The sequence below is a fragment of the Zerene cesonia genome, chromosome 29, assembly GCF_012273895.1.
Source record: "Zerene cesonia ecotype Mississippi chromosome 29, Zerene_cesonia_1.1, whole genome shotgun sequence".
Classification (NCBI taxonomy): Eukaryota; Metazoa; Arthropoda; class Insecta; order Lepidoptera; family Pieridae; genus Zerene; species Zerene cesonia.
Genome location: NC_052130.1, coordinates 5,141,624 through 5,162,501, shown reverse-complemented (window position 1 = coordinate 5,162,501; position 20,878 = coordinate 5,141,624). Strand labels below are relative to the sequence as shown.

General features: G+C 32.0%; 1 protein-coding gene across 1 annotated transcript in view; it reads right to left on the bottom strand.

The window, feature by feature from the left end:
* Positions 1–15,529, bottom strand: part of LOC119837938 — a 26,383-nt gene extending 10,854 nt beyond the window's left edge. Inside the window, exons 1-5 of the mRNA XM_038363732.1 lie at positions 15,266–15,529; positions 8,763–9,060; positions 3,686–3,888; positions 1,456–1,583; positions 806–1,056 (exon numbers count right to left, since the gene is read on the bottom strand). Coding sequence (XP_038219660.1) covers positions 806–1,056; positions 1,456–1,583; positions 3,686–3,888; positions 8,763–9,022 — 842 coding nt within the window. The 5' untranslated portion in view covers positions 9,023–9,060; positions 15,266–15,529. The remainder of the gene's footprint in view (positions 1–805; positions 1,057–1,455; positions 1,584–3,685; positions 3,889–8,762; positions 9,061–15,265) is intronic.
* Positions 15,530–20,878: the final 5,349 nt, after the last annotated feature.

Below are 20,878 nucleotides of genomic sequence, written 5' to 3'. Positions count from 1 at the left end.
ATGACAGATTCGAAATTCAAATGTAATATTTTTTTATAATTAAGTGTAACAGTATTTATGGCCAGACTAAGTATTAACTTCATCGGTTCTTTTAAACAATTCAAACTCGGCATATATAACCCCCAAGTTATAATTACTCTTTCTAGTATACAGTCCGACTTTTACTCACGTATCGTGCAATATCGTATCGTATCCGTCAGGTGCGATATAAACGGCTTTAGAGCAAACGCGTGAAATAAATTTCCCGTTCCTCAATAGACAGATGATATCATTTACATCCCACGATCTAGGAAACGAGATCTCGAGATTGTAGATATGAATTTTCACGCCCTACCTAGCACTGCATCGCAATGATTTACTTTATTTGTTTGTGATTAAAAGGTTTTTAACGTGGATTTATCATTCAGAGAGGGTTTAATTGTTTTACTTCCTTGTAATATGTCATACAACAGAAAACACAACAACTTGTCATGTTATTGACAAATTGTTGTGTTTTCTGTGAAACTGTTTACAATGTTTAATCTATGTTATGTCATAAAGATAGAATTTGAATTCTAATAAGTGCAAATTAAGGGCTTATTGATATAAATAAAATAAGTTCGTTAATTTAATTGGCCAGTGTACACATACAGATACAATGTATTTTATACCAGTCCATTCCTAAAAGTGACTTAAAAACTCATGAGTAGCCAAGCGGTCCATAAGTATCATAAACGAAAGACACGGGTAATGTATACTTCAATTGATTCGCAATTGAAAAATGTACAAAAAAATCAAAATAAAAACTTAACAAATTAACACGTACCTCGTATCACTCAGATCCAAGGTGGGGTCGCTCCTCTTGATCTGTCCCACGCAGGCCAGCACCGCCTTATCGCTCTCCACCCTCGCCGCTAGTGATGCGACGAGGGTGGGCAGCTGCCGCAGCGCCGGCTTATCGACAATAGTGAGGAGCGACTTGTTGTCGATGAGGCGCCGCTCGACGTCCGCGTGCGACAGCGCCAGCAGCCGCTGGTGGGACGAGGACGCGGGCTCTTGGTTGATCGTGATCGGTGACTGCAAGGTTTTGGCTCTGTTTAGTGTTTGGTTCGTTGTGTTGTGGGTCATCTGTTGAGGGTTGAGGGTTGTGTCGTGTGTTGTGTGTTGTGTCGTGTATTGTGTATTGTGTACTGTGTTGTGTTGTGTTGTGTTGTGCTGTGTTGTGTGGTGTTGTGTATTGTGTACTGTGTTGTGTTGTGTTGTGTTGTGCTGTGTTGTGTGGTGTTTTGTGGTGTTGTGTGGTGTTGTGTTGTGTTGTGCTGTGTTGCATTGCGTAGCGTTGTGTAGTATTGTGCGTCGTACCTTGAGGATTGTCTTGTGTACTACGTGCTGTGTTGTGTTATGTTGTGTGCCATGTACCATGTGTTGTACATTCACTAACAAATTGTTTGTGTGTATGCACTACGTCGTTCTTACCAGCTCCTCCAGTTTGTGCAGAGCCTGCTTGTACACGTCGACATGCCGCTGCAGTTCATTCTTCATGGCCACGTGCAGAGATATCAGCGAGCCTGATGAGTCCGCAGTCAAGCCGTGTGTGCCCAGACCTGAATATATGCATTATAATATCACAAGATGGATATTTTAAATAATCAACGGAAACAAAGTTTATTCCAAATAAGATAATGATTTATTGGTATTGTGAATCACAATTTGTGTTTCACTGGTCACAATGTATGTAGTGTTTTTGTGCCTTATATTATTTGAGCTAAGAAATTTTAATTAATCGTACTTAACGTTATTGTATGTAGCGTTTATGTTGGCTTTCTTTTTGTATGGAAAAATATAATCGATGAAACAGGAGTACTCAGGATATCGGTACATTAGGCTAGGTAATAGAGACAACAATTTGGTATAACGTTAAAAAGACAAATTTGTACTGTTATTCTTCAATATTGTGGTTTGGTTCAAATTTAAAATTTAGGGTAGTAGTTAAATCCATCAATCCATTATCCCTTTTCATAACATATTTCTCAAAAAATTTCCACACACACAACAAACAAATTACAAAATATGCCTAAACTCGTTCGAAACCAGAATTAATTTAATTTGATAAACATTACGATTATAGCCAAATTTCCTGCCAAACATTTCCCTCTCATTAGAATTCGAAGAGATTATCTAAAGGAAATCATGTTTATTACATCCTTGCTTATTCGTATCCTGTTTTTGAGGAAATTACGAATTAAACACTCTTCCACATTCACCATACAATTGTTATCTAACATCAGCTGCTTTATATTCTATGACATTAAAAATACTGTCTACTTTCTAAATATCATCCGTAAAATATATATTTTACTCTTTTTCATTTTCAGTGTTTATTATCTGTACTTATCAACATGCTTTTATTAATTTTACCTGTATGTTTGTACTAACTGCGCACCGCGGATTCACCCGCGTAAGTCAGAGTCCCGTAGGAATATCGGGATAAAAAGTTTCCTATATGTTATTCCAGTTGTCCAGCTGTCTACGTACCAATTTTCATTGCACTCGGTTTAGTAGTTTTTGCGTGAAAGAGCAACAAACACACGCACATACTTACAAACTTTTATATCCTTACGCATTTAAAATATTAGTAGGATGTAACTGACTCAACTCAATTTTGATCCACTTAAAAAGAAGAATAATAACCACATTTACTCCGTATAAGACCAAGAAATTTGGTTGACTCAGTCATCAGAGCGTATTTTTAAACAATGTTTATTTTTGGTCTTTGATTTTTTTATTTCTTGATATTTATTACATAATTTAGAAAGATCCATGGATGATGCAAACATAAACGTATTCCAATTTCTTCATGCACCATATTTCCACCGTTTTATACTTAATTCATTCATAACTATTTATCTCGAATAATAAAAGAGATCATTATGTAGAATATTCACCATTATGTAGAAACGACTGGTCCAATCGTCAATGACATTAAACAATAAATGACCCCATTACATTCACATCAGATGTACATTCGTACGAAAAACTTTGATTTCACAACAAAACATTCTTTGGCTGAAGATAAAATAACAATTGCATATGTGAACTAATTATTTTACCATTTGGTAATTCAAGGTGAGGATTACGTCACATCGAGTTTCGTTGGATTTTTACTGTTTTGTGTTTTTAATTGTTTTCCAAAACTGCGCTGTTTTATACAAAGTAACAACGGTTGCTTTGAAATTGAACAAGAGTTATAAGAAATATCTCCTACATTCTGATCAAGTGAGAAAAATTTATTTTCATAATTTTGTGTATATAATATGGCCTCTTTTACCTTCTGCATATTTTTTGTTTAACTTATCTTTGAATAAAGTAAAGACAAATTATTGTATGAAAATAAATGTCAAAATGGGTCTATCAGGGACTCACACTCTGTCTGCCTATTCTTTGCGCCTAAATCACTGATCCGATTTTTATGAACTTTGGTACAGATATAATTTGAGAACCGAGAAAGAACATAGGTTTTTTGAATGAAACTGAATGATACTCAAATTATCCCGACATCCCGACCATAACAGAGAAAGCACATTTATTATTATTATTAAGCACATAGGTTAGTTTTTATCTCAGGAATAAAATCTAACGGGAACTAGCAGGCAAATACCCCGATTGTGTATCTTTACCTTTAACTACGCAATTTCTCAATAATTACCTTGTACAGCAGCATCCAACTGTCGTCGTCTATTATCTACGGTGTCTCTCGCCTCTGGAGAGTATTGTACCAGCGCTGATGCCAGCCGACTGGTCCTGCCTCGAAGACCAGTGCCTTGCTCCCCTCCGAGGAGACCAACCAACCTCCAAGCCACTGCTTCGCATTGTAGCTCTGGACGAGGTGATATCTCCAATGATACGAGCCTATAAAGAAGTGTCGGTGTAAATTCTATGCACACATGCATATAAATGAAATATTGTTTGTGTGTTATTTCAAAAGATTTGTGTTTTGGCCCTTATTACCATGACATTAAAGCGCAAACAAAATATTAAAAGTCTATCTTATATTTTCCCTTATCCTTGTGAAATCGAGCAACACATATACTTCTGCCAATATTAACGGGCATTGGCGAATTCTTACCATCAGAAAAACCACTAGATCGGTTGCCCGCCCTAATAAAAAACAAAAAGACCTTAATAACGCTTTTCCAAGCTTACCTGTTGAACTTCAGAACCAACTATAATAAGGTGTTCCTAAATTCTTCTTTCTTACATCTATTAATACAAGCACCTTAACATAAGCGACTAACATATCTGAAGAGATCCTTAAGCGAACTTCTCAAGGGAACCTAACGAGACGAGGGCTCGTACGATAAAAATTAATAGTTACATAATGTAACTATTCATCACACAAGTTCACAACCGATCCCATGCTCACAATGGGATATAAAAAGTTTCATAACTTGGCGATTTAGTTTCATTATCGCTCTTGGAAAATGTGTGAACTCCGATACTATTGTCGCGCTACCTTTGTTTTAGATGCGCAGATTTTTTATTAGATACCGTTGTATGGTATTCAAATAATAATATATGATGTGTATGTTCTGTGAACATCGGTAGCTCTTTATCTTTACTTATATTATGATCTGACACAAACATTTGATTCATGTTCATTTCTTATTTAATATGCATGAATGAGACTGTACTGTCTTTGGAATTTTTTCTGCAACAATAATAGTGTATGTAATTTTAATGGCGATTTCATTCATCAATCATTGATTACTAGTCTACGTACCAAATTTTATTACAGTCGGTTTAGTAGTTTTAGCTTTAAAGAGCAACAAACACACACACATCCTTACAAACCCTCGCATTTATAATATTACTACCTGCGCCCCGGGGTTTCGCCCGCATAAGTCCGTATCCCGTAGGAATATCGGGATAAAAAATTGCCTATATGTTATTCCAGTTGTCCAGCTGTCTACGTACCAAATTTCATTGCAATCGGTTCAGTAGTTTTTGCGTGAAAGAGCAACAAACACACACACGTCCTTACAAACTTTCGCATTTATAATATTAGTAGGAAGTAGGATAAGTAGGATAGGATTTCATACCACGGTCGTATATACACTATCAATTTTATTGACAAGAGTTAATTTATCCTTCGCCCTCTTTCATAAGACAATATTTTTAGACCGCCCGAAGCTAAGGTGTAATATCAGAATCCATTATAGGTACACAATGTTTATTTGTGGTTGTAATTAAATTTGCTTAGACTTTTAATTTCCTCAATGCAATGCATCATTAAAATTGTCTCTATTTGAAGAAATGATTTTATCGAATTTGATTTACTCGTGTATTTAACAACTTATAAACTTTTTAAATATTCTTCTATTTAAATGCAAATAAACAATAATCTAAATAATACAAATACGATATATCTGAATCCAATAATATTAAGAATGTGCGTTATCTTATTAACAAAATGAATTGCGGTTTATATAAAACAACACTTGTCACGAATAAAACATCAAAGATATTAAAGATGCCGGAAGATATATCAAAGGCTGTAATTTAACAAACATGATACACTGCAGTTTATTGCCAGAGCATTCACCAAATAATGATTTACGCGGTAAAAGTATTACGTATACAAGAACAGGTTTTCGGCGAACCGGTCTAAAAGTTTTGAGTCAAGTGGCCCAACCCACTGATAGTTGTCGTAAAAGTAAAAACTTTTTGATAGGGATGTCATAATGCAATCGAGAAAGTTCGTCTTCAATATGATTTTGCTTATCACGCGTGTCGTAATTGTTAATAATAAAATATTACCTAACAATTTTGCATCTACAAATAATATATTGAAGTGTCTGTGTTTATATATACTATGGCATATGTTTATAGGTACTACGGTACATTTTAAAGGAAATATGAACTTCGACATTTGAATAAAACATATTCTCTTCTATGTATTTTAGTTTATGGCTATTTGACATTTGTTCCGACTATTAGCGTAGCGATATTTTGGGCACTTTCACTAACAAATATGAATTAAACTTCTTATTGTAGAAGAAGGACAAGATTCACGAGGAAAATATAAGATTCTGCTTTTACTAGTTTTCTCTACGAATAATTGTAATAGTTTTAGATTTTATTTTCAAAACCGAAGACTTTTTATTTACTATGCGGACGAAGCAGTGGGAATTATATATTATACATAAATTACTTTAAAAACGCTTAATACAAAAACAAACACGATTGAATGGACATCAATAGTATGAAAATAGAATCGAAACTTTATTACAAAGTACTTCATATATCCCCGCTATGCCACAGTCTAATATAGAATTATGTTATCCGGGCCATAGTCTAATTTTTTCTTCAATGACAATAAATCAACTGCTTTACTATTCATGAGCTTTGAACTTTGAACTTATTACATAACTATGCATTTCAATTAGATAATTCGCTTCCGACAAAATGAGTGTTGTATAACTTTTCTATTGTTCCACTTAGGTATACGGGTACATTTTTTATTTTGTGCGTACATCATAATATTAGAATCTGCTTTTTCGTTTGTGTGTCTACTTTATACCTTAAACCCATTTCGCCTAAATACCTAATGAAATATCAGAATTTTTGCTTTGCCGGATGAAAAACGGATTTGAAAGACAACATAAATAATACAATCTAATCTTTTCATTAACAAAGTCGGGCAATAAAATGATTAAAATTAATATATTTGATGGCTATTACATGGGTGACCTACAAAATGTGAAATGTTTTTTATTATCTGGTCTTTCAAGTTGAATTCTAATTAAAAACAAACTTGATTGAAGCGTGAAACCTACTTATATGTTCAAAGGAAACGCGAGACCATTTCCTTAAAATATATACAAACTATTTTTATTAAAAGCACATAAAAATACGTGAAAAGACTCTATAGCACTCTGTGTTCACGTACCTCCAACGGCGAAAAATTTTTGAAATCGGTCCAGTAGTTACTGTGTTTAGCATGTACAAACAAACAAACAAACGAACTTCAGCTTTGTATCACTAGTACTAGTAATAGATACAGATTATATTTTTAGAATAAATAACAATTTTCGAACGGCGGTAAATAGAGATCTTACAGATATTCCATTTTTATAGAGCAAGAACAGTTGTCTTTGACAATATTAAAAGGAATACTTTTCGAAAACACAATTTTTATTACAAACAAGGAACATTTTATTTGATGCTGCTTCTTTGTTATTATCATTTTGTAAAGCCTTTAAGTGTTTCTTTTATCAATTTTCTCGGGGTTTCTTTTGTCTCTACTACGGCTATTAATAGATTCAATTTCGCATTTTGTGTACATTCTTTTAACATTTATGTGAAAGACACTAGCACATTAATTTACAAGATACATTTTCTAGATTAAGCCCGCGGCCTTGCCTATGGAATCAACGAAGAAAAAATATTTAAAAATATATTTCACACCTTTAACTTAAACAGTGTCCCGCATAGGGTGTAGTATGCTCAATAGAACCTAAAGTTTTTTTATACGTGAATTCAAATAATCTGATAAAAAACTTCTTGTGTATCACTGGAAACGAAACAAACATGCAAATATAGTACACTATTACTATTAATATCCTACGAGTATTTAGGTTTCTTTGGCTTTTTTTTCAGTCAATACATCTACATTATAGATGCAGTTAATGACGCTATCACACTATATCACACTAATATTATAAATGTGAAAGTTTGTTTGTTTGGATGTTTGATCGTCAATCATGCTAAATCTACTGAACAGATTTTGATGAAAATTGGTATACAGACAGGGTATCAACTGACTTTGGTGATAAAATATTTTCATCACGATTAATGATCCCTTCGGCTAAAACAGGAATTTTGATATCCGGGATAAGCGTCTAGTAGTAAATAAAACTAGATCTGTCTCATTTAATTTATACAAACGAATAAAAAAAAGAAACACGCACAGGTATGAAGTAAAATATTACAATACTATATTGCCTACTTCACTTCCGACCTAGGTTCTATATAGGATACTTATACCTCTACCTGTTTCCTCATAAATATTTTACTAGGCTAAGGCTTGTGCATAATTTACATCTATTTAACATATTTCTATCCGTATGTATACACGATTCAAATGATTCAGACTTTACCCGAATCTTATTTAAATCTTATATTTATTATCGAAACTTCAATTTGAATATTACTTACGGGTGCAGTAAAAAAAGCTTTCGCTTCCATATGTTATACTTGGAAAAAAGTCCCATTTAAACAAAATCATTATCAATCAAAACTTTGACCTATCGTTTGGCTTCGCAATTTAAAAAGATTAAAGTCATATAATATGCGCCATACGATTTTTATTATAAATGACATATGGGCTTATATACTCATACTTGACTTTTTTAGTACGTCAAGTTTTAAGTAAATAAATGCACAGCTACCTCAATGCGTTTCCAGTTAAGCTTCTAAATGATTCAGTTAGTCAGAAACCATTCCGACTTTTAATTTTAGTAAGCTAACTCGCTGAATGCGATTACACTTTCCTAAATTCAGTGACCACTCAATTAAGTCGACTAAATTTAGTGCAGTTTAATAAGCGACGAAAACGTTTCTATCAAAATTTATGTTTTATCAAATTGTAAGAAAAAGTACTTCAGAACATTTTTTACTACGTTGGAAGAGATTAGCATAAACAGTTCAAAATCACACCACTTGGAATCGCTAAGTCTGGTAAGACAATGTTTTTACCGATAAATTGTTGATGTACCACTTACCTGTTTAAAAGAGTTTCTATAAGATGAGACGAATGCGGTAATGCTTCTATTAATAAATCAATTGGTAATTCTGAAGCAACACTCTGCAGAACGCCCGGTCCGAGCCTGGACAAAATGGCGGCTGCTTCCCGGAACTGTCGCCCTTCAGCCAATAGCAGCACGCGACGTAACGCTAGACGGGGAGAGGTATACGTGTTCTTCTCTCTTTCCCTCTCCCGTCGAATTCTCTCGCGACTTTCGTTCATGCTGATCGAGTGCATGTAGTACTAGCCCATTATTTGAGACCAGTTGAGGGTATCTGAAAATAAAAACGAATTGGGAGTTGAAACATCAAAAACTGGTTTTATTTTGCTAAAAGGTAAGATAAACTAATCTAACAAATGGGCTTGTACAAATCTAAAAACCCAAATCTAAGTTTTAAATCTTACGTAGGAACTATTTAATATTAATAAAAGAAAAGAATGGATTACTCCTTTTTGTATTTGATTCCAGTTCAGGTATTTGTCAGGAGATTATTTGGCAGATATATTACAATAAAATATAAAATATATCACAGTGTAGATTTTTTTTTATTTCTTTTTTCATCATTTGAATACTAAAAATATAAAAATTTAGACATTTATTTTATTGTTTTTCATGAATAATTTATCTGCCTTTAGTATAAAATAGCATTACATTAAAAAACGTGGAAATTTCTAAAATTGTCATACAACGAATTAAAAAGTCTACTTCTCTATTAATTCCATTAAGAAGTAATTAAATCTAATCAACCATATAAGGCGGTTAGTGAATGTTCTATGCAACTATCACACACAATGATCTTGACAAAAACTCATTACAGTTACAACCGTTAGACTCCCATGCCATACATACGGGTAGCGGATTCTTATAATTCGAGTCATCGTGATAAGTTTTATGCATCGGTTTTTTCAATAGATGCAATTTTTTTATTTAAGTCTTAAGCTCTGATGTCTGTGGTTTACAAAATTTTAGTTGCGAATAGCTTATAAATTTATATACCTGTGCCCCGTGATTTTATCCACCTGATGCTATATAGCCTTCTTAATAAATGAGCTATCAAACACTGAAAGAATTTTTCAAATCGGAGATTAGCGCGTTCAACCATACAAAGGGTTACAAGTGTTTATAGGTGGTGGTGACCACTTAACATCAAGTGGTCCGTCAACTCCTTATAAATTTTAAAATCCATCAAGAAGTGCATAACTATTCTTAATATTATTGAACACCACTGAACGTTACTAAGTTCACGTATCAAATACGAAAGCGCTAGGAGTTGAAAAATCTTTTGGTAGGCAATCTATTGTAAACAACATCATTTTTAACCAAAAGGTTTACATTAATGTGGCGTATCTTACTTTTATATCTATCTGATTTTTTCTATAGGATCACTATAACATTCTACATCAAATTCAAATATGATTAAAAATATGTACAACAAGTTGGTTAACAATTTTGTTAACAATCGAAATCCTCGATTTGCGATTGAACGTCAGTATTGAGATCATAAAACTCATTAATGTTTAACATAACCCAATTGTAATAACCGCTAAATAAACTCGGCCATTTTAAGAGGTTTCGTTTAACAAATACGTCCACGCGTGAGGCGGTTTACCGTTTGCACTTTATTTATTTTATGTGATAAATATAAGAGCAATTAAACTTCTGATTTGTATATAAATAATAATCTGATTGAGATAATATATTCCATTTCAGAAAATATTAAGTGTACTTATTTATTTGGAGAACACACAGCAACAATCATAACATAAATATTTATAGTAAGTAGCAATATGATGTTAATTCCAAAATAATCATTGAATGATACAAATTTTATAAGTAATGTAGTAATTTAAACAAAACAATTTAGAGGGTACAAGCTCATTATACTATAGTCGAACTTTAAAAGGAATTAATAGCATTAATGTTATTTTATATTGTAAAAATTATGCATTAAATAAATTTTCTTTACTTGTAAACACGAATAGCTGAATTGAGTAAAAAAATCGATATACGCCATTTATAATTTATCGAATCATCACAAAGCTTTTAAACTTATCAATAAATATACATAAATACCTTAGATTAGACTAAGCAAGTTGACAAAACTTAGCAAATTAACAATAATCTATATTATTATATATTTATTATTATTTAGCCATCACAACAATTTTTAATTCTGCCACAGATTACATTCGTTTCTATGATTTTCCCGCCATTTTCCACCGACATCAGCAGATAAAATAACTACATTTTAAAAATAGCATGTATTATAAACCATTATAAACCACTATAAAGCAACGTAGTATGGCACTACATTTTAAACACAGATCAGACAGACATCACAGATTAGAAGTATGTGGATGGTGTATAACGTTCGTTAGTCTTATTTAATGCATTTTTAATTTGACGCATTCCAATTGAAACATAATTTTCATAGCGGTAATTTCTTTCCATTATAATAACGCCATTGTTGTGTGTTGTGTAATAATAGCTCATCTTTTGACAAAAAACAGGGCTTACGAAACCTTAAAAAATAACTATAAAACCGATGTAAATAAAATTATCATATAATTTTAATATAAAATGAAAAGGATACACAACTTTAATGAAAAGTTATTTATTTCCAAATAGACAAAAATAAACGTTTCTTTTTGGTTTCTTCGTTAATTAAAAAAAACACGCCACGATCATTAAAACTTGTGTCTTTTCAAATGATATAAAGCCAGTTTCATATAACCACATTGTTTATTTAGAGAACACGCGAACTAAACTAGACCCATGTGTCTAAGTATATGAGAGCTAAGAAACTCGACTTGACCGACGAGTTTGCTCATGCGAATTTCACTTCTCTCGGTCTATCTAGAAGTCTAGATAATTTATAACATCTTATAATTATAATTATACAGTTACATTTTAAGACAGTTTTTTTTTAACCTCGAAAAATTAAAATTGTGAATAGATTTTCATATAGCTACAACTCACTCCTCACAAGCGTTTATCTATTCGCTGAAACTAAATAATTCAAATAAAAAACAGTTTATGACAAGCACCTAATAAAACTAAAGAACGCATTAGATCCTAGAATCTTATGGATATATTCTCGTATCAACGTTCGGATTCCACAGATGTGATGTCTTTTTAAGATCTAGTATCAAAAAACTAGTTTTTCGTAGAAGATAAAAATGAGATAAAAGTGTCATAGAGTGAAGCATTTTAACGAAAAACATTTTGATCTGATAACATTGTTCTACATAAACATGAAGTAAAAATTCACATCCAATAGTGGAAAAAAGAATGGTTTTTTATGTAAAGTAAAAATATAGTATTTCCCTTTTTATAATCCTTCCTAGTTCATTCATTTATTCCTGTCGTATACTTTCTCCCTATCTCATAACCTCAGCGCAGTTGCAGCACATTTGGGTGGTGGATTCTAATCTTATAAAAAACAGGGCTAATAATATATTTTCCATGGACTACATAGATAATATTTTAGTGTGTGAAATAGAAACAATTCACATCAGTTATAGTTTTCTTAAAGAACGATAATTAAGCAAGTTATTGTATTTACTACTGTGCTTAAGACCATCAGACTATACGAATGAGCGGTAAAATATAATTATTTTATTCAATGAAGTCATAGGCGTCCCAATTGAGTGGGAGGTTCTAAGTTCTAAAATGGGTCGAAGTGACAACGACTTCCTATGAAACACAAAAATCAAGCTAATTATTTAAAATCCACAATTATCGAGTGAACAAACAAAAAAATATTCGATTATATTAAAAGCAAAACAAATAATAAGAAAAAAATTAGCATTATTTGACTTCATAGAGGGAATCTGTGTATGTTATGGATAACCAGATAATTTACGTCTGACGGAGAATGTTTACTGTCTTTTAGCCGCAGTAAAACCTAAGTAAGTTCCTGGATAATAAAACTTTGAGAGAATATATTAAGACTACGCGAGTTAAAAGCGTGTGGCATGCCTTAAAGCTGGTATATTCACTATAAGTTTGATTGATGAAAGTATAATGGAAAAAAAATTCTACGATGCAAATCCTTTTTTTTTTTTTTTTTTTTATGTCATAGCGGGCAGCTGAGCTGGTGGTTCGCCTGATGTAAAGCGATCACCACCGCCCATAAACATTCGCAAAGGTAGTACCCTCTGTGAATGCGCTGCCCGCCTTTATGGGGTAAGGGAAAAGGAAAGGATTAACGACTGGAAAGAAGGAATGGACTAGGACGGGTGAGGAAAAGGAAACGGGCCTCCGGCTCCCCCACTCACCGTACGAAACACAGTGGCATGCCACTATTTCACGCCGGTTTTCTGTGGGGGTGTGGTACTTCCCCGGTGCGAGCTGGCCCAATTCGTGCCGAAGCGTGCTCGACTCCCACAATAATCCTATCCTACTAATATTATAAATGCGAAAGTTTGTAAGGATGTGTGTGTGTTTGTTGCTCTTTCACGCAAAAACTACTGAACCGATTGCAACTGCATAACAGGCTGTCACTGTTATTTAGTTAACTTATTTTGCTTAGCATCAATAGTATTATCCATAGTATTATCTGTATCTATATTATGTTATCTGTGCTTAGCATTAAACTAAAGTTCATGTAAAATGTCTAGGAAAATGGTTTTCTTCACTACATATTATTAAACAAAGTCGCTTTTTCTGTCCCTTTGTCCCTATGTATGCTTAAATCTTTTAAACTACACAACGGATTTGATGAGGATTTTAATAGATAGAATGATTCTAGAAGAAGGTTGATATGTCGAATAACATCTAATAAATTGCTCTGAATATAACGCGCGAAGCCACGGGCAAAGGCTAGTAAAAGATAAAACTCGTGTTACATTACATTACAGATAGATAAACAAACTGCTCATTGATATATATATTGAACTTTAGAAAGCTTTAAGGTATTAGATGCTTTTTATAAACAATCACAAACTATTATACTATGTACCATATTTCATCCAAATAGGTATAGTGCTTAAAGCGTGAAGAATAGACATACAGAGAGTTACTTTGCATTTATATTCTCCCTACTAATACGTGGAGAGATTACTTTGTTGAAACAGTGTTATTACAAGGCAATGAACTTGGCATCGCTTTTGAAGCATGAATCCGGTCATTCGAAACTTCTATAACCCCGTGGTTAACTTTTTACGTAAATTACATTACCTTAATCTATAGTAACCATTAACATTAATCTATAGTAATATTATAAAGCTGTAGAGTTCGTTTGTTTGTTTGAACACACTAATCTCAGGAACTACTTGTTCGATTTATAAAATTCTTTCAATGTTAGATAGCCCATTTATTGAGGAAGGCTATAGGCTATATATGTACCACGGTCGAAGCCGGGGCAGACCGCTAGCCTTAATATAACTAAGGATATTCAAAAATATCATAAATATTAAGAAGTTTAATTAAATCTACTTATTTATACGTTTTTACTGAAAATACCTTACTTATTAGATACGTTAAAAATAAAAAAAAATCAGTGAACTAGTATTCAATGTTCACAAGATTTTAACTATCATAATTTTAAAGCAAAATGACATATGTACTTGAAAAAATTATACATACATCAATACATTCATATTCTTTCTTATTAAAAGAAAGAATTAAAAAATTAAATTAAAAACATGTAGAAGAAAAAGGGCCATAGAAGCTTGTTAGTCCGCTACAGTCAAACCACATCCGGTTCATTTGTCAAAAAAACCTCTATTTAATATATACTCTGCGCATACGCTTAATGTACGGTAATACAAAGGGGTTGCTTATACAAAATGTATAATAGCCAATGTAAAAAAAAATGTAAACAGTATACTATTGAATAATCTAAATTGTCTTACTTGCTCTTATACATAAGTAAATAAATTATTTAGTCCTGGTGCTCTAAAATTATTGTACTGTCACCGATCTTTGATGATACAAAGTTTGAATATAATCTGTGCGTTCTAATTTCAAAATCACTGCATACGACACAGTCGAAGCTAATAAAAGCGTATTAAAAATACTTTTTAAGCTGTGTTATTACTACAATAACAAAGTTAGTTTATATTCATTCAATAAATTCTATTTAAAACATTCGAATGAAAGTGATACCTTAAATAGTTGTACGACGATTTTTTATTTATTTACGCATGAGAGTGAATTACTTCCGTATAAAGTGATTCCAAACAACCGGTCTTATGACTTTCTAGTCGGGTCAGAGGCTTGATTTAAGGCTCGTATATGAGAGGTTAATTACTATTTGATTTAATGTTTTGTAATTGAAATCTTAAGGTACATTTAATTAAGGTGATATGTTGAAAGTAGACGAAACTTTGATATGAAGATCATCTTACATACTGATGTTATAAAAGTATTAAGTTTTACTTTCTGTACTGCAATTTGTTGAATCCATTGTTTTTTGTATGTGTGTAATTATATATTAAATGATTAATGTATCATAAAATAAATCTAAAACTTACCAAATAATTTGTAATCCGACAATAAGCGTGATAATACACCAAACACCAATGCAACAAAACACAATTATGTATTCTAGCAAGTTCGAAATTTGAAATGTTTATATTTCTATTCCTCTATTATTTATTCTTTTTGTTTTTTTTTTTGGCAGGCTAAGGTCAAAGTCGATATGATGGTATAGTTTTTTTTTAATTATAGTCGTGGTATACACGAGTTACGCGCGCGTTCACTTATTGATGAGTGTAGAGGCTTTAGCTTGGAGCGTAAACGCGCGTGAAAGCTTCCGGATGATGTTATGCAGTCAGAAACATGTTCTTTTAGGAAACGACAAACAACAGAAACTTATACTTTTGAGGTACTCTAAATCATGGTATATGTTATAACTATATTAAATACAATTTAAACACATTTCCTATGCCTATTAGGTTGAATAATACAGAATAATGTTAAAATCTAATGTTTAATATATATAGCCACTGATACTAGCTAGCAAACATTCACACTATAGTCATTAACACTATTCAGAATTAAACACTAGTAAGTCTTGAGTAAATTTTATTACATAATGATTGTTTAATGTATAATCACTTCTACTAAATCCAATTTACAAAAGCTGTATTATCAAGAAGAATAATGTGACGAAAGCTTGACGATCAAACTAAATGTTATTCGTAAACCAATCTTACTATATTTATTATTTTATAAAACAATAAGGTATATTTTATTTCTAGATTATGTAAGGCACGAAACAGGTTTTACTTGTTGACGTTTAAGCATAAGTCAGCATTATTCAAAAGCATTTTTTATTATTTGAATGTCACAAGTTTGCATAAAGCTGTCATCATGCAACAGGTGCTAATCCACGACATCCCAATCGGACTTCATTTCGACCATTCCTAAACGTTTGTAATTAAATTTCTTGATAATTTGATAACTTAATTCTAAAATTGCGAAAGTAAAGTTTAAATATGTAGATATTAAAATGTTATTTTACAATTGAGATAATTAAAAAACTTAAGTGATAAATTATTAGCATGGTATTTGCTTTGATAAAATTCATAGATTTATCACAGATTGTGATATAGGAACATAAAGGTTCTAAGAAAGAAAAAAAACATTAATGGTTCACGCATCTATCTTCATCATCATATATCTTATTAACTTATCTACATATTATGTAAAACTTCCAAATAAGAGAATGAATTATTTAAAACAATATCCTTTATATATATATATATATATATATATATATACTATGATCAAATTTTTTCTATTCTTTCAAAGTTTCTCATTTATAAAGCTTTGAATGCTATAAAACTAAAAATTAAATTTAACAATATTTCTATCAGAAAGTTTTTCTAGAACTTTTCCCTACGAGTTCGATGTTAATAAAATATTTTTATTTAGATTATAAAATTATGCGTGAAGTCCACTGGTACATTTGGTACTATATAACATTTCCTTGTAAAACCAGATAAAATTGAGGTCATTAATAACTCTTTGTTAGTAAATATACAAAACTCGTCCTCATCTGAAGGTTAATAAAAGCGATCTGATAAATTAAATTGCTTTTAAACATTTCGTATGATTCCTCCATCCGTTTGTATTTATTCTGAGGTCATTTTTTGCTATTTGTTTATACTTTGTTCTAATAATGAGTTTATATTTGAGTTATTAATTAAATTTAATCGTATGGAAATTAAGTTTATGGTACGATAATGGTCTCTTAGTCATAGTTATATTATAGAAGTATACTATATATTTTCAGCTGTTTATTTATTATACGCTTTAGCAGCTAAACTTCAGTACCGATTTTTATGCAATTTGGAACGAAAATAGGTGAGAACCCGGTATCATTAAATAGGCTTTACTTCTTAAAATCCCGTGGGTTTTATTATCGGGTGTAACCATGGCACACAGCCAAAATAGTCTTAAGACTTTTAATTTAATGTATTTTTCTTTTCATTGTCACTGGTTACAAGTGAAGCAGCATGTATCTTATATTATGTTATTAAAATAAAGTAGTTTAATTTAGACATTTAAAAGAATCTTATTGAAATGCAGTACAAAATTGGTGTGTATTAAACCCGTCCTAAAAGTTAACTGTTGGTTTAACTTAAATTATATTTATTACTAGCATTAAATTGTTTTAGATACTATGTGGTAATCGACTTTTAATCTTTTGTTTTATATACTTATTTTTACTTATCATGGCTAGTATATTTTCATAGAAATTAGTTTACATCTTATTCTTTCGTTTTGCTAAAAAGCTGAACTAAAAATAATAACAATAAATCATTTAAATTTTAGACGCATTCTGCATAATTTTAAGAATAATTAATGAAATTCATAATCAGCGCTTTCTAATTTAACAACGGATCTCAATGTGAATAAGGTTATTTCAAATCAGATTGATAATAGACCAATTAATTTCGAAAATATTTATCACAATGATATTCGATATGAAAACGAGCGAAATCTCGTAAATCTGTCACTATAATTACGCAGAACATATCTGCGTCGGATAAAGAAATATTTTAAAACAATTGAAGCGTAAAGAAGGATTTTAATATTCATTAGCTGAGCAATTATTGCTAATGAGATTATGTCAATGACCTGCTAGTGTAGGAGATGCTGAGTTATTTAAAATAATAGATTGATAATACTTATTGCACACAAAAAATACAGAAAAACATAGATAGAGAGGGAGCGGTCATATCGCTAGGTAGCGATCTCTTCCAGACTGCCATATAAAATAAAAAGAGAAACATTTTTGAAGAGGAGGCTGAGCAAAAATTAAAGTAAATATTTAACACGAAATGTTGGCTGTGTCTTCCACTATTTATCGATATTCAGGCATTTAATGTTTATGTTTATATCCTTATGTACGTTATTAAATGTAAATAGAAATACACATCCTACTTCCTATCTTATAGATGTTATATATGTGACCTTTAATAATTTTGGTACAGGGAAAGATTATAATCTGAATGAGAACTTATTTGAATAAAAAAACAGAAGTATGTTTAATTACGAACATTTTTTAATACATATATGTAAATAAAAGAGAGATAAAGGAACACTTTTGCATTTATAATATTAGCAAAGATGTTTTAAGTTACCATTATGTACTTAAAAGCATGCTAAGCGATTAATATTTTAGAAGCCTGTGTAAATTAGACATTTGTCACTAGACACTTAAGCTTTGGATAACTAGCAAAATGTTTTTTTGATAAAAAAATAACAATCATAGTCGGCTCTTAGCCTATAGTCATCAAACATAATATCCACGCTACACTGGCTCCTATGATTATAATCTCTTTAATGCGATTGACATTTTGACTTATTCCACTTGCTAAATATTTTAATGGTTTGTTTTAGCATTACATAATTTCCGTTCTATGGGTCATCTGTATCCGTATGATCTAATAAATTAATTTTAAACTCTGACGAATTACGAATAGAAAAAAAACAATTTTGTTTTTTTTTCCTATTAATTTAATACGCCATAATTTCTACTATATCACATATAAAAAATAAAAATATTGTGTACCTAAACTTTCGTATTCAAAGTAAATAAAAAGTATTATATAAAGGTGTATAATCGGCAGTGAATGTTTTTAATATTTATTTACATTTACGTAAGTTTTTATTTACACAGGTTATATTTAATTTCAGAAACTATTACTTGCATTTTATATAACTATGAGGCTCTTAGGAGGATCATGTACATATCTTACGGTGAAAGTATTTTTGAAATCGGTCAAGTAGTTTCTAAGATTAGCTACCGGTACAAAAAGCTGATCGAGGAGTCACGACACCCTATTGGTACAGCCGAGAGGGTCGCGGACGAATACCAACCAGCACCCTTGGATGGACACAATGGATTTTCTCATAAAATGGTTATGTATAAATAAACTAAGGAACAACTGTAAAAAAACCTTCACGCATCCAATTTATGGTCATGACAACAGTTGCTTATCCTAGATTTTTTATTTATATCGGTTCGTGCCAGCCAGGTGACAGACAGACGGTCAGATAGACGGAGAACGATGTCTTAGACATTTAGTCCGGTTTACCCTTTGCGCGGAATCAAAAAGAAGAGCATGGGAGGTGTGTCAGTAGCATCGAAATCCTACTAATATTATAAATGCGAAAGTTTGTAAGGATGTGTGTGTGATTGTTGCTCTTTCACGCAAAAACTACTGAACCAATTGCAATGAAATTTGGTACGTAGATAGCTGGACAACTGGAATAACATATAGGCAACTTTTTATCCCGATATTCCTACGGAATAAGGACTTACGCGGGTGAAACCGCGGGGCGCAGCTAGTACCACATAAATATATTGTCAAAGAGCTATCTTCATACATGTATAAAATGACTCACAATAAATAAAGCCATACTTTTCACCACATCAACGCCCAATATGGGTGCATATCCCTTTCACCCGAAGTTCGGATCATTATTATAATTAATTGCATGCACTTTCACTGTTGTCCGTAACCCGTTATCAAAACTTGTCTCCGTTGAGTGACATCCGATATTTATGGCGACGGATAATATGAAAGCTCGATCATTGGTTTAATGGTGCGTTTGCTGTGTGACAGATGCTTCGACTGATGACGACTGAATAGTGAATAATGTTATATCAAAGCATAGACATAATTGTTTTGCTTATGTAATTATCCACGCCTAGTTATACCACCAAACTTCATGTTGAAGGCAAGTGCGCCCGGTCACGAACCTGCACCATCTTTCGCTTTACGTAGACTAGTATTATAATATATTTGGTTTCACTAAGATACTCGCTAGGCTCTAGGCGCTAAGCGCACGGACATATGGCTTGCCTTCCGTGTGGCTGAAACCTAAAACAGTTCAGAGACCAGATCAGTTTACATCCAACTAAATCTTTGGTCTGGTGTGGACCAGACACATGACTCTAAGAGAGACAAAAAAAATACAAAAATGAGCACAATCAAATTACAATACATGACATCGTCTTTTGATATTATAATACAACACGGACTTCCACACAAATTAGTAGTGATTCGTAGACAAACATAATTTCTTCGGCATACAAGGCATGATGATGTACAGATAGTTGACTGTTTAGTTGTTTCTAAGAACTTTTATTCTGTTTCAGAAGTCAACTAACTGACTGTAATGTAAGCATCAGTAATTGAAATAATGATATTTCGGAGTCTAGTCTAGATTAAACGCACGCCAAGCTGAGAAATAAAATTATTTAGAAACGGTTAAAATAAGGAATGTACTAAACGTTTAAAATATAAAAGCTATTAATCTGTCCATCAGTAGGTCAATACTTAATGTTTTTTCAATAGTGTCTAATAGAGAACTGGTTCATATATGATTGTCACCCACTTTCTATAATTGCCCTCTTATTGAATCGTCATCTTGAGATAACAATACAGCTATCGTGAATTATGGTTTAATGAGTTTTATTACAGGTCTACTTAAGACTTTGCTTTCATATGCTCCACTTATAGAAACTGTCTCTTTAAGATGATACTCGTAGATCTTTACGCCATACTGGGCACTTAGTGACTCACAATTTACAAGTAGTGGCTCAATGGTGAGGGCCGTTGAATCGA